Raw genomic sequence first — 14,182 nt, 5'->3', positions numbered from 1 at the left:
CCAGCGAATTTTTTTTTAATAATAATGACAATGTAAAATGCGCATTAGCATCTATGACAGGTGTGTTGAGGATGTTTTGGTCTTAAAAGAATTGAGTTAAACTAAAAAAGTACTTATAAATGGTAGAATTTCAATCGTAGATTCAATGAAACTCACTAAAACATCCATGTCAATCAATTCGTATAAACAACTAATCTTAGCACTTTAATTAGTCGAAGAATTATATGTGCGTTCTTTTGTGTTTTCCATTTTAATTAAGCTAGTACTTTGCTTTTTCTTCATCTTGAATTCTTGATGCATAATTGAAGATAATGGCAAGAGAATACAAGACTTGACTGGCAAGGGTAGTTTCAGTCTTCCGTTGCTAAGCATTTTACCATTTCACCCTTAACTTCTGTGCTTACAGATGGGTTAGATTTTCATGCAGAACTCAACCTCCACCACACATATAAGATTTGACCTATCAACTGGGATATTCCACACACGGCCACCTATTTGGATTGACAGAATCCACGTGGCCCAATAACAGAGCACAAGCAAGCAGCATTAGCCAATCACGATCCACATTTGGATTCTTCTATATCTCCCACAAGTTGTGTACCCCCTACTACTAGTATTCCTTGCCACTCCTTCCACCTCCCATATTCTAAGTCTCCCCTTCTTCTTCCTCCCAGAGACCAAAAATCTTGCAGGCATTCATTTGTTCATTAATGGCTTCCAACACTTTGATGAGCTGTGGCATCGCCACCACAGCCTTCCCTTCAGTCCTCTCATCCTCCAAGTCTAAATTTGCCACCAGTGCAGTCCAGCTCCCCAGTGTTGGTGCCAATGCCTCCTCCAGGTTCTCCATGTCCGCTGATTGGATGCCCGGCCAGCCGAGACCTCCTTATCTAGATGGCTCTGCACCCGGGTAACGAAATATAACAATTCAATAATAATGTTAGGGTCATCAAATATGTTTCGTATCTTGTTAGAAATAAATAAAGTGTAGAGCTAATTTAGATTTGAATAACTTAAATAGTTTGAGGTCATTTGGTGAACGAAATTTGGTGAACCTAACATGCTAATTAATTTGAAGAAAACTATATTATATTTCCAATACTTTGGAGTTTATGTTAGTTTAGTGACATTGTATTAATTTGTTGCTTGTTGGGGTTTCAGTGACTTTGGATTTGACCCGCTTCGGCTAGGAGAAGTGCCAGAAAACTTGGAGAGGTTCAAGGAGTCTGAGCTCATTCACTGCAGATGGGCTATGCTTGCTGTTGTAAGTACTAAAACTATACGAACATTTTCATTAAAAATTCGATCAATTTTGTTCCTTAAAAAAATATATATATATATATATTATTCCTGCAATTTTGTTTACTTTTTTTAATTGAATTTTATTTAATTTTGAGGACTAATTAAACTTGCAAATTACAACTTTTGCAGCCAGGGATTCTAGTACCAGAGGCTTTGGGATTGGGCAACTGGGTAAAGGCACAAGAGTGGGCTGCCGTTCCAGGAGGCCAAGCCACCTACTTAGGCAACCCAGTTCCATGGGGCACATTGCCTACAATTTTGGTCATCGAGTTCCTTTCCATTGCTTTCGTAGAGCACCAACGCAGCATGGAAAAGGACCCGGAGAAGAAAAAATACCCTGGTGGGGCTTTTGACCCCTTGGGCTACTCCAAGGACCCTAAGAAGTTTGAGGAATACAAAGTCAAGGAGATCAAAAACGGTCAGTACACATATACCTAGTCTCTTGTAATTACAATGTTTTATGTTGTCAAACTGTGAATGTGTTATAATCTAATTACTAGCAAATTTAATGATTGTGTAGGCCGGCTCGCATTGTTGGCTTTTGTTGGTTTCGTTGTTCAACAATCGGCGTACCCTGGCACCGGACCTTTGGAGAATTTGGCCACTCACTTGGCTGACCCATGGCACAAGAACATTGGGGACGTCATTATCCCAAAGGGGATTTTGCCTTGATTATCCCATGCAGTATTTTGATTTACACCCACTGTAAAAATTAAAATTCCATGTTACCGTATGCAATGAATCCAAACATCTTGTCTTTGGCATGTGTGAGTGAGTTTACAAGCAAACTTTTACCATCCCCCTTCATATGTTAGATCTATCTAAAGAACTGTATTGAATATATCAGTTAGTTCTTTTCTAAATCTGCTTCATTATTCTTCCGTGTGTATTTCTATTCTCTTTGAGAAGGGTTGTAATTTATGTATCAAAACAAAATAAAGACCATCGAGCAATAGGACACTGTTATTTTATTAATGCTTGCATTACAAGTAGTTGGTAAAACACACACAAACGACTCCATCATCAACCTCCACACATTGGGAACTTGCATGTTGGGCCTTGAGCTGAGCAATACAGTCTGCTTGACAATCAGCCTCGTTACAGGTAGACGCATCAGAAGAAGGGGCTGGGCTTGGAGTGAAAATGTGCCACAGCCTCAACACCAATGTGTTGGTTTGGAGCCAACAATGTCATGAGCACCAAAGCAAGCACCAATGTCAAGAACAACAATCAAAGCATACCGTTTACTTTGCCAAAGAGTTGAGACCAATATGGATGGAAGGCAGCGGTTTTTTGGGATTTGGGGGTTTTTGGATTTCTGAGTATGACAGACAGAAATTGAGGAGGGAGGAAGGAAATCGACCTGGCATGGAGGCTGTGAGAGGTTGAGAACGAAGTGATATGGTTCAGATTCTTCCCGATCAGTTTTCAGAACCATCAGTTTGAAGAGGAAGAGGGTTCCGCACCTTGCTCTCCAATTGGATAAATTTTAGTATAAAATCTTGAGAATATAAAAGGGATTGAGAGAGAAAGAGAGAGAATGGTGCAGGCGTGAAGTCTGAGAACGAAGAGGAAAAGGGATTCTAGATGAGAGGGAGCCAGTGAGGGTTTAGGCTCAGAGATTGGGAGGGGACGAGAGACAAAGGACGATAGAGGGTTTGGGTAAGAGAGGGTGCCAAATTAGAAAAGTAGTGGGAAAAAAAGAAAAAAAGCGGGACCCGAAATTAAAAAAGAGTTTGAGAGAGAGACTGAAATTTTAAGCTGAAAAGTGAGCCCCCAAAAAAATTCGGATAGTTTTCTCACCAACATTTTACTGTAGCAAATTGATATAGTTTTGACAACATGTGATGAGTGTTGTCGAACTTTAGATACAACAACACGCAAGGATGCGCTGTTAAAATGTTCCCGAAATTCCATTTTGACAACACACACTAAATGTAAGTTGTTGAAATCGGTATAACACGACACGCACAAGGTTGAAATTTTAAGCTGAAAAGTGAGCCCGCAAAAAAAATCGGATAGTTTTTTCACCAACATTTTACTGTAGTAAATTGATATAGTTTTGACAACATGCGATGTGTGTTGTTGAACTTCAGATACAACAACATGCGATGTGTGTTGTTGAACTTCAGATACAACAACACGCAAGGATGCGTTGTTAAAATGTCCCTGAAATTCCATTTTGACAACGCACACTACATGCAAGTTGTTGAAAACGGTATAATACGACACACACTTTCCACACATTGTGGAAAATCTAATTCCACAACGCGTAATTTACGTACGTTGTTAATAACGTGTTATCGTATGGTATTTTCCTTGTAGTGTGTGTTTGACTAATCTACATGTGTTTGGAAAAATCTAGCCAAAAGTGATGTAAGGGATGATGGTTGAATGTCTCAAGGAAAACCCTTGCATGAGATAAGAACAAGCCACCCACTTACGTACGTAGTCAAAACCAATACCATCTATTGTTCTGGTCTAGAGCAAAGCTTTTTCCTATAAAGTAAGTGCTTAGTCTATTTTGAAATAATATAACAATAAGGTGTACTCATTTACAGATGTGCGACCATAGTATAGATTTAATAAACTTGCAGGCCATCTCATTTCTCCATCTACATCTCTCAACACGGGCTTCAAAGACTGGCATACATTAATCCAAAGCAGCAAAAACAGAAAAACAAAGATAGCAAATGGGTAAGGGAGGAAAGACTGATGGAGGTGATGGCTTTGGAGATGCAAGCAGAGATGGTGTTGAACAAGAGAACATGGCTGCTTGGCTTCTTGGTGTTAACACCCTCAAAATCCAACCTTTCAAGCTCCCTAATCTCGGTACCAATTTGTTCTTTTTCTGGATCACTGTTTTTTTAAAAAACTCAACTTCTTTCATTTTTCAGGTCAAATTATTATTTGTGATCCTTTTTGCCTAATTGACTTCCCGTGTTCCTTGTTTTCTTGGTATTTCTTTAGGACCCCGTGATGTTTTAGTTCGACTCAAGGCTGTTGGCATATGCGGCAGTGATGTTCACCACTTCAAGGTCTCCCCCCCCACCCTCCTCCCTTCTTGGCTGCAAGGGTCTGGGCACACTGCCTTGGTCAATTGACATAACCCAACCCACGTCTCCATTATATCTAATTAAATTGGTAAATATGTACTGTTTTGATTGTTGTTTGTTCCTATTCCAGAACATGAGATGTGCAGATTTTGTGGTGAAAGAGCCAATGGTAATTGGGCATGAGTGTGCTGGGATCGTTGAGGAAGTTGGGAGTGAGGTGAAGCATCTGGTGCCTGGTGACCGTGTGGCACTAGAGCCCGGCATCAATTGCAAGCGATGTGAGCTATGCAAACAAGGCCGATATAATCTATGCCCTGAGATGAAGTTTTTCGGGTCCCCTCCAACTCATGGTTGCCTGGCAAATCAGGTATCCACGTATTTGCTGCATATTATATGCCAGTTGTAACTAGCATACGATGACACGTGGAGTCTTGAATTGAACTTTTAGTATTGGATAAGGCTGACTAGAGCATGACTGGACTTTTTGAGTTATTTTATTTTACAGGTTGTCCATCCTGGAGACCTGTGTTTTAAACTACCAAACAATGTGAGCTTGGAGGAGGGGGCAATGTGTGAGCCCTTAAGTGTTGGTGTTCATGCTTGTCGTCGGGCTAATGTCGGTCCAGAATCAAATGTTTTGGTCATGGGAGCAGGACCTATAGGACTTGTTACACTGTTGGCTGCTCGTGCCTTTGAAGCATCTAGAATTGTCGTGGCGGATGTGAATGACCACCGTTTATCCGTTGCAAAGGCTCTTGGTGCACATGAGATCGTCAAAGTTTCCACAAATATCGAGGTACCTGATGCTGTTACATGTTCGGGGTTTGTAAGGTGACATCAACCCTTTTTTTAATGAGTTTATGTCAATTATTTTGAAGGAGGTTGCTGAAGAAGTGGCTAAGATAAAAGAAGCTATGGGAACTCGAGTGGATGTAAGCTTCGATTGTGCAGGGTTTAATAAAACCATGGCGACAGCTCTGAGTGCTACTGGTTCCGGTGGCAAAGTTTGCCTTGTGGGAATGGGCCAGAGAGAGCTGACTCTCCCACTCACTCCAGCTACTGCCAGGTATAAATTGATTAATTCATTTGTTCAGTTTGTAAAACTATTTGTATCGTATTTGGTGTCACATCTCTAGTAGAGGAATGAGACGTTACTCACTTGTGACACGCATTATTTACATTATTTATGATTTCATGATTTTAATACAGAGAGGTGGATGTGATTGGAATTTTCCGATACAAAAACACATGGCCCTTGTGCCTCGAATTTTTGAGAAGTGGTAAGGTTGATGTGAAGCCCCTGATAACACATCGTTTTGGATTCTCTCAAAAGGAAGTGGAAAAAGCATTTGAAACCAGTGCTGGTGGAGGCAATGCCATTAAGGTCATGTTTAATCTGTAAAATTGGCTCAAGGAAATGGAGCCAATCTTTGATGAAATTTTTGTTGTGCTTTGTTTGCCCAATAATTGGGGTTTTTTTGGTTGGGTGTTGTACTTATAATTAGCCCATTTTAAACCCATCTAGTCGGGTACAAGTTTCTGTTGTAAAAAAAAACTACTATTGAAAGGAATAAGGAGATTGACCGAAAATAAAAAGAACATGTTCTTATGTGATACCAAAGCACACAAATACAATCAAATCTTCACCAAGAAAACACCTAATACCATCACGAGGCTTATTGAAGGTAGAAAGACGCAACTAAAGGCAGGAACCCTAGTTAGATTATCTATATCCCATCCTATTGCAGTTAAGAAATACATGGTGTATATAACAATTAATTATTATTTTTAGCTTATCACACGCAAGTCACACTTGATCATATAAATAAAATGTTCCATTCAAATTCAACACATGTGTATAGATATAGTCCCTTATGGGGCATTTTCTCAAAGGTGGCCTGAACAATTTTGAGTAGAGCAGTTTTTTTTTTAGTTTTTTTAAAAAAATATATATATTTATATTTTATTTTTAAATTAGCGATAATTGTATTCAATAATTGGATACAAAGACCAAATACCCATAAGGGGTTAATATATAAAGATGGATGCACAGTAACCGCAAAGGGTTAATCCAGGTATAGGAGGACACATCGGCGATATCGCACATCTTATATCTCTACTAATAACCCTAAAAGACCAAATACATTTCAATGTAATAGTCACTCGCATGAGTAGTGTAACAACCTGATCCCTAATTAATTTGTAACTATTAAGTGTCGAACATGCACACGGTTCAGCTCGAAGTCTGAAGTGGAATTTGAGTCGGGTCCTGTCAAGTAGAGAAGTTTTTATCCATGAAGACTAAATCAAAGCAAATGAAAATGTGCTAAAAAGAAAAGGCTTCATTGTTGGAAATTTAATATTATAATATTTAATTTGGTACAAGTGTCGTGTTTTAGCCAAGTATTGCAACTTTGTGCAATTCAAACAAAACGCACCGCTTGGTATTTAGAGAATATCGGATATAATTATATCGCATCCATTGTAAACAGCCACATTGTTTCAAACGTGATGTTTGGGTTCTTTATAAACCCATGGGCAGGGCCCTCTTCTTTACAGTCGTAGGAAAACCCATGGGCATGGCCCTAGCCCACTTCTTTACAGTCGTAAGAAAAGCCATGGGCATGGCCCTCTTCTTTACAGTCGTAGGAGTTTTCCCCACTCAACCCAAATCTTCTTTCCAGTCTAGTTAAGAGAATACAAATATAGACTTCAATTTAAAATTATTGCAATTGCTAAAGTTGTACAAGAAAATCTGTCTTTAGGTCAAACTACATTAATGTATTTGATACATACCAATTTCTCCTGAAGCCAATTACCCCTTGGCTACTCCAAAGGAAGTTTGAGAAATACAAAGTCAAAGATAAAAGGGTCAGCACGCATGTTGCCTAGTTATTTATATGAATATGATGTTTTATTATGTTGTCGACTCGCAATTTTTTTTATTTATCCAAACGATATTAGTAACGGACAATTTGAACACCAATGCAAGGATTGTTCCACTTGAATTACAAATTCATTATTGACTTACATTATTGACTTTCATGTGTTTCGTTGTCCCTAAACGACATTGGGGACATCATTATCCCAAAGCAGACTTTTACCATGGCCCTTTTTTATAGACTTTTTTTTTTTTTTTTTCCTGTCAAGATAGTGGAGACTTCTATTAAATTTAATCAAGGCAAAAAGTCATTTTTGGCCCCTGTAATTTGTCACTTTTACTATTTTTGTCCCTGTCGTTTCAATTTGATCAATTTTGTCCATGTAGTTTTCAATTTAAGCAATTCAAGGACAATCCTAAATTTCTGTTAAAATAGAGCCACTGGCGTTAGTTGCTGAGGAGCATTTTGGTCCAAAAACAAAGGTAATGAAAAAACCATTTTAAATTAATAAAATAAAAAAATAAACCCAAACTCTTCTTCTAGCCACGACAGCCCCCTCCCACACCCCCACCAACCCATCCAATCTTTCTCCCAAACTCTCATCCAAAACGCTTCAATTTACCGGAGTTGATCAATTTCTTTTGTTTTTGTTTTAAATTTGGATTTCAAGTGAAAATCCAGTTGTAATTATCTTTTAAGTTCGGTTCCAAATCTGGGGGCAGATTGGGGATGGAGGTGCGTCGGGGGTGGGAAAGAGAGAGACGAGAGGTGCGTCAGGGTGGGATTGGGTGGGTGGGGGTGTGGGACCCACCGAGTTCGACCCGTCGGGTGTTCTGGTGGTCGACGACATTCACATCTCTTAATTCACGATTTCGCCTCCGAGAAGTCGCACAGAGGTGAGGAGCGATCCAGCATTTGTTTTCTGGGGTTGAGCCGAGGAGATCTTGCGGTGGGGCGCAATTGTTTGGGAGGCAATGGCTGGAGGCTGACGGGACAGAGGATGGAGGATGGGTTAAGGAAGGGAGAAAGGGAGAGTGGGGTCAAAATTGGATTGGGGAGAAATGGAGAAAGAGATCAAAGCTGTGCATTCCTTTTTCAAACCCCATTAGCCATTCTTCTTCAACTCCTTGAAATCAAACCCAAGCTGGATTTTTTTTCTTTTCTGGGTTTCATTAATTAATTAATTAAATTAATTCGTTTTTTCTGGGTTTGATTAATTAGTTTTTCTGGGTTTTCTGGTTTATTTCGTTTTTTCTGGATTTTCTGGTTTAATTCGTTTTTATGGCTGAGAGAGAGTGAGAGAGAGAGAGAGAGGATGATTGGTTGAGAAAAGGCTTTGGTTTTTATTATTGTTTATAATTATGTTTTAAAAATATTAGTTTTTTTCAAAGAATATTAATGTTTTATTATTTTAAGGATTATTTTTATTATTAAAATTTCATTTTGTATTGTTTACTTTTTAAAGGAATTAATTTTTTTAATAATTTGACGAAATTGCCCTTCTCCAATTAACGGAAGTTAAATAAATTTGACAGAAATTGAGAATTGTTCTTAAATTGCTTAACTTGAAAACTACATGGGCAAAATTGACCAAATTGAAACGATATGGACCAAAATAATAAAAATGACAAATCACAGGGATCAAAAGTGACTTTTTGCCTTTAATCAACTACTACAAGGGGCTGGGCTTGGAGTGAAAACAGTGGGCGCAACACCAACGTGTTGGTTTGAAGCCAACAATGTCACGAGGACCAAAGCAAGCACCAATCTCAAACGCATTGCAGCTTTTCCTTCTATTGAAAAACCTGAAGAAGAAAAAAAAAACACACAAAAGTTTATGTTATGTTATGTGACAGAATATCGAGAGGCTTTGTCTTGATGGGTTTTGATTGCTGTGTAAATGGACTGCTATATGCAGAGGGTATCTGTTGGTGGAATTAAATCTAAAATTACCAAATTTGTCTACCTTATTTGTCCTAAAAATATTGGTAACTATTCTTTATGTTAGTCAATACAACATACGTCATTCTAAATATGATGTATTGGATTCATTCAAATTATAATACGTGTAAATATATTAAATTGTGTATTTGATAAACATGAAAATTCCTGAAGCCAATGTGTTTGACTAATCTAGGTGTGCTTGGAACAATCTAGCCAACAGTGATGTAATGGATAACGGTTGAATGTGGCAAGGAAAAAACCTTGCATGAGATGAGTACCAGCCACCGACATACGTAGGCAAATACCGTTAAATGTTGGATTATTCTGCTATATAAAATAAGGTGTGCTTACTCTAAATTTTATTTTTTTCTAAAAAAATAAGGTGTTTAGTCTAAATTTTTTTTCTAAAAAAATCAGGTGTGCTTAGTCTAAATGTTTTTTCTAAAAAAATTAAGGTGTGCTTAGTCTAAATTTTTTTTCTAAAAAAATAGGGCGTGCAATCAAAAGATGAGACCCCACGTCATCATATAGATTTAAGAAGGTGGCAGGCCATCACATTTCTCCATCTACATCTCTCAACACAGGCTTCATAAAGGCCGGCATAAATCCAAAGCACCAAAAAAAAAAAAAAAAACTCAAATTACGAATGGGTAAGGGAGGAAAGCCTGATGGAGGTGATGGTTTTGTTGGAGCCAGCAGAGATGGTTGTGAACAAGAGAACATGGCTGCTTGGCTTCTTGGTGTTAACACCCTCAAAATCCAACCTTTCAAGCTCCCTAATCTCGGTACCAATTTGTTCTTTTTCTGGATCACTGTTTTTTTTAACTAAACTTCTTTCACTTTTCAGGTCAAATTATTATTTGTGATCCTTTTTGCCTAATTGACTTCCTGTGTTCCTTCTTTTCTTGGTATTTCTTTAGGACCCCGTGATGTTTTAATTCGACTCAAGGCTGTTGGCATATGTTGCAGTGATGTTCACCACTTCAAGGTCACCCCCTCTTTTCCCTTCTTGGGTCTTTATTATATCCATGATAAAGCAAAAGCCGGACACAATACTCTAATCAACTAACCTAACTCACGTCTTCATGGGGATTCGATATTTGATGTTTATTGATTGTTAAACAATATATACGTTAAATTAATTGGTAAATGGCCTGTTTTGATTGTTGTTGTTTGTTACTATTTTCAGAATATGAGATGTGCAGATTTTGTGGTGAAAGAGCCAATGGTAATTGGGCATGAGTGTGCTGGGATCGTAGAGGAAGTTGGGAGTGAGGTGAAGCATCTGGTGCCTGGTGACCGTGTGGCACTAGAGCCCGGCATCAATTGCAAGCGATGTGAGCTATGCAAACAAGGGCGATATAATCTATGCCCCGAGATGAAGTTTTTCGGGTCCCCTCCAACTCATGGTTGCCTGACAAATCAGGTATCCACGTATTTGCAGCATATTATATGCCAGTTGTAACTAGCACAAGATGACACGTGGAGCGTTGTAAGCTTGGCACAAGTGAAACTTTAGTATTGGATAAGGCTGACTAGAGCATGACTGGACTTTGAGTTTATTTTATAGAAATTTAGTTATATACTCAATCTTAGACATAGTTTTATAAAGAAACTCTATACCATTTAAAAACTATAAACACACCCAAAAAAACCCAAAAATTGACAGCTATCAATTTTTTTAATTTAATAGTTTTTTTTTAGTTTATTTGTGTGTGTTAAATACCTATATTGTCCTTGTACTATGGATTTAACAGAGGAAAATCAGATCTGCCCAGATCTGCCATAAAACCAAATATGTCTAGATTTGCCATAAAACCAAATCTGCCGAAAAAACCAAATCTGCGAAAAAACCAAATCATATTTATTTTTTCCTTTCTCGCTGGTGTTTTCTCTGGTGTTGGAGCAAGAGGAACTTCCATTGAAGCTCAGTCTCAGGTCCAACTATATTCTTCATCTTTAATATACAATTTTTCAATATTTCACATTCGATTTCTTGTTCTAAAATTGTGCTTCTATTGATTTTTTCTTTTTTCGGATTGTTCAAGACCTTGAACAAACCTCGATCAGATGCTTTTAGCTCCACTTCTCATCTTCGAGCTCTACTCCTCTTTCGCCACATCGTCGTTGTTGTTATTGTTGTCATTGTCGTCGTTGTCGTTTGGTTTGGACTTGAGATTTTTTATCTTTTGCTTCAATTATGTGTTTCTCTTCAGATTTTAGTTGATTTTCGAAATGTATTTTAAGCTTTGATAATTGATTCAACTTTTGTTACTATTTCAGTTATGAATCTCATTTTTGTTTAACAATGTACTTCTGTGACAGAGTATTAATAATGTACTTCTATGACAGAGTATTAACAATATATTTCTATGACATAATAGTATTAACAATCTGGGCTTAGCTTGTTTTGAGTTGGTCTGGTTTGTTCTTTCTTCATCTTTTCTTTGGTGGACATGTATTAGAAATAGCAACATGACAAGCATTAATCAACATGACAGTAAACTAGCAGTGTTATTACCCTAGACTAGAACATTACAGGGGTAAACATGCATTAGAAATAGGATGTCATAGGAAATAACAGTGTTATTACCCTATACTAGAACATTACATGGGTAGATATGCATTAGAACTAGAATGTCATAGGAAACTAGCAGTGTTATTACCCAAGACTGAAACATTATAAGAATAGACATGTATTAGAAATAAGATGTCATATGAAACTAATATTGTTATTACCATAAACTGGAACATTACAACCATTAATCAACATAACAATAAACTAGCAGTGTTATTACCCTAGATTGGAACATTACAACCATTAATCAACATGATAGTAAACTAGCAATGTTATTACCCTAGACTGGAACATTACATGACTAGACATGCATTAGAATTAGGATATCATAGGAAACTAGTAGTGTTATTACCCTACACTGGAACATTACAGGGGTAAACATGCATTAGAAATACGATGTTATAGGAAACTAGCAGTGTTATTACCCTACACTGGAACATTACAATCATTAATCAACATGACAGAGCAGTGTTATTACCCTAAACTGGAACATTACAATAATTAATCAACATGACAATAAAGGTGTAGAACATTACAATCATTAATTAACATGACATGTTAATGAAACTACGGTTTTCAAGACCTTTTGTTTGTAATGAATTGTTTGGGTTTTTTTTTATAAAATTGGGTTGGGCTTGTTTTGGGTGTAATTTAAGTTTTTTTGTGTTGGTCTTCTTTTTTAAGTTGATCAATGACAATCATGTAATTTATAAGAACTTAAACACTAATTTCTTATGTAGTAAATGAGTTTTGGGTGTGTTTCTAAAGTGTATTCTATGTGGGTTTTTTTTTATAATTTCAACCGCTATTTTGGGTGTATTAGTGAAGCTCCCTTTATTTCAATTGCGACTTCTTTGAATATGGGCTATTCTGGATTTTTGTGCAAGATTTGTGTCTTAGTCTAAAATGTATTTAGGCCTACCAAACATCGATTATAACTATTGTCCAATTGAATTGGACTGGTCCTGTGAGTTGAAATACTACAAATAACAACACTCACTTTGAGATACTATAGTTTTTTTAGTGGGCAATTCAAATTTGAGGCTGTCTGAGATACATGATGTTTTCTTATATTTTATTTCACAGGTTGTCCATCCTGGAGACCTGTGTTTTAAACTACCAAACAATGTGAGCTTGGAGGAAGGGGCAATGTGTGAGCCCTTAAGTGTTGGTGTTCATGCTTGTCGTCGGGCTAATGTCGGTCCAGAAACAAATGTTTTGGTCATGGGAGCAGGACCTATAGGACTTGTTACATTGTTGGCTGCTTGTGCCTTCGAAGCACCTAGAATTGTCGTGGCGGATGTGAATGACCACCGTTTATCCATTGCAAAGGCTCTTGGTGCACATGAGATTGTCAAAGTTTCCACAAATATTGAGGTACATGCTGCTGTCACATGTTCGGGATTTGTAGGGTGACATCAGCCCTTTTTTTAATGAGTTTATCTAAATTATTTTGAAGGAGGTTGCTGAAGAAGTTGTTAAAATAAAAGAAGCTATGGGAACTCGAGTGGATGTAAGCTTCGATTGTGCAGGGTTTAATAAAACCATGGCGACAGCTTTGAGTGCTACTGGTTCCGGTGGCAAAGTTTGCCTTGTGGGAATGGGCCAGAGAGAGCTGACTCTCCCACTCACTTCAGCTGCCGCCAGGTATACATTGATTTATTCAATTGTTCAGTTTGTAAAACTATTTGTATTGTATTTGGTGTCACATCTCTAATAGAGGCATGAGACATGACTCACTTGTGACACGCATTATTCTTATTATTTAAGATTTCGTGATTTAATGCAGAGAGGTCGATGTGATTGGAATTTTCCGATACAAGAACACATGGCCCTTGTGCCTCGAATTGTTGAGAAGTAGTAAGGTTGATGTGAAGCCCCTGATAACACATCGTTTTGGATTCTCTCAAAAGGAATTGGAAAAAGCATTTGAAACCAGTGCTGGTGGAGGCAATGCCATTAAGGTCATGTTTAATCTGTAAAATTGGCTCAAGGAAATGGAGCCAATCTTTGATGAACTTTTTGTTGTGCTTTGTTTGCCCAATAATTGGGGTTTGTGGTTGGGTGTTGTACTTATAATTAGCCCATTTTAAACCCATCTAGTCGGGTACAAGTTTCTGTTGTAAAAATAATAATAATAATAATAAACAACTATTAAAAGGACCAAGGAGTAAATATAAACATGTAAGTACTTAATAAATAAGTATCATTTTGTGATAATAATTGTAATAAAGATATAGAAAATAAATTAAATACTAAAATTTCATACTTTTTTTAATATATACAAAACATTGGTCGAATTATTTACTTACTTAAGTACCAAGCAGAACCCTATTTGTTTAGAATAGCCCTCTAATTATTTAAGTTAATAGTTAATATTTAATGTAATTTATTAAGATAAGTATGGACAAAAATATTGA

General features: G+C 37.3%; 3 protein-coding genes across 4 annotated transcripts; all 3 read left to right on the top strand.

Moving 5' to 3' along the window:
• Nucleotides 1–610: 610 nt before the first annotated feature.
• On the top strand, nt 611–2,165 carry LHCA1 (chlorophyll a-b binding protein 6). Its single transcript, XM_008238226.2, has 4 exons — nt 611–910; nt 1,162–1,264; nt 1,432–1,720; nt 1,823–2,165. The coding sequence occupies exons 1-4, from the start codon at nt 711–713 to the stop codon at nt 1,972–1,974; spliced, it is 744 nt and encodes a 247-aa protein (XP_008236448.1). The 5' UTR covers nt 611–710; the 3' UTR covers nt 1,975–2,165.
• Nucleotides 2,166–3,775: 1,610 nt separating this feature from the next.
• Nucleotides 3,776–5,957, top strand: LOC103335137 (sorbitol dehydrogenase-like). Its single transcript, XM_089055487.1, has 6 exons — nt 3,776–4,134; nt 4,273–4,340; nt 4,489–4,725; nt 4,864–5,154; nt 5,237–5,424; nt 5,568–5,957. Exons 1-6 carry the CDS (start codon nt 3,996–3,998, stop codon nt 5,758–5,760), a joined length of 1,116 nt encoding a protein of 371 aa, XP_088911613.1. The 5' UTR covers nt 3,776–3,995; the 3' UTR covers nt 5,761–5,957.
• A 3,799-nt stretch (nt 5,958–9,756) lies between these two features.
• Nucleotides 9,757–13,925, top strand: LOC148916212 (sorbitol dehydrogenase-like). Of its 2 annotated transcripts, none has more exons than XM_089055542.1 (6): nt 9,757–9,969; nt 10,105–10,172; nt 10,374–10,610; nt 12,849–13,139; nt 13,225–13,409; nt 13,552–13,925. In XM_089055542.1, exons 1-6 carry the CDS (start codon nt 9,831–9,833, stop codon nt 13,742–13,744), a joined length of 1,113 nt encoding a protein of 370 aa, XP_088911668.1. In that variant the 5' UTR covers nt 9,757–9,830; the 3' UTR covers nt 13,745–13,925. The 2 variants fall into 2 exon arrangements, with proteins under 2 accessions (XP_088911668.1, XP_088911667.1); XM_089055541.1 differs by having other exon boundaries at nt 13,222–13,409.
• Nucleotides 13,926–14,182: the final 257 nt, after the last annotated feature.

This window comes from Prunus mume, linkage group LG6, assembly GCF_029339155.1.
Source record: "Prunus mume cultivar Tortuosa linkage group LG6, ASM2933915v1, whole genome shotgun sequence".
NCBI lineage: Eukaryota > Viridiplantae > Streptophyta > Magnoliopsida > Rosales > Rosaceae > Prunus > Prunus mume.
Note: the sequence above shows the minus strand (reverse complement) of the source record. Positions and strands in the feature narration are given on the sequence as shown.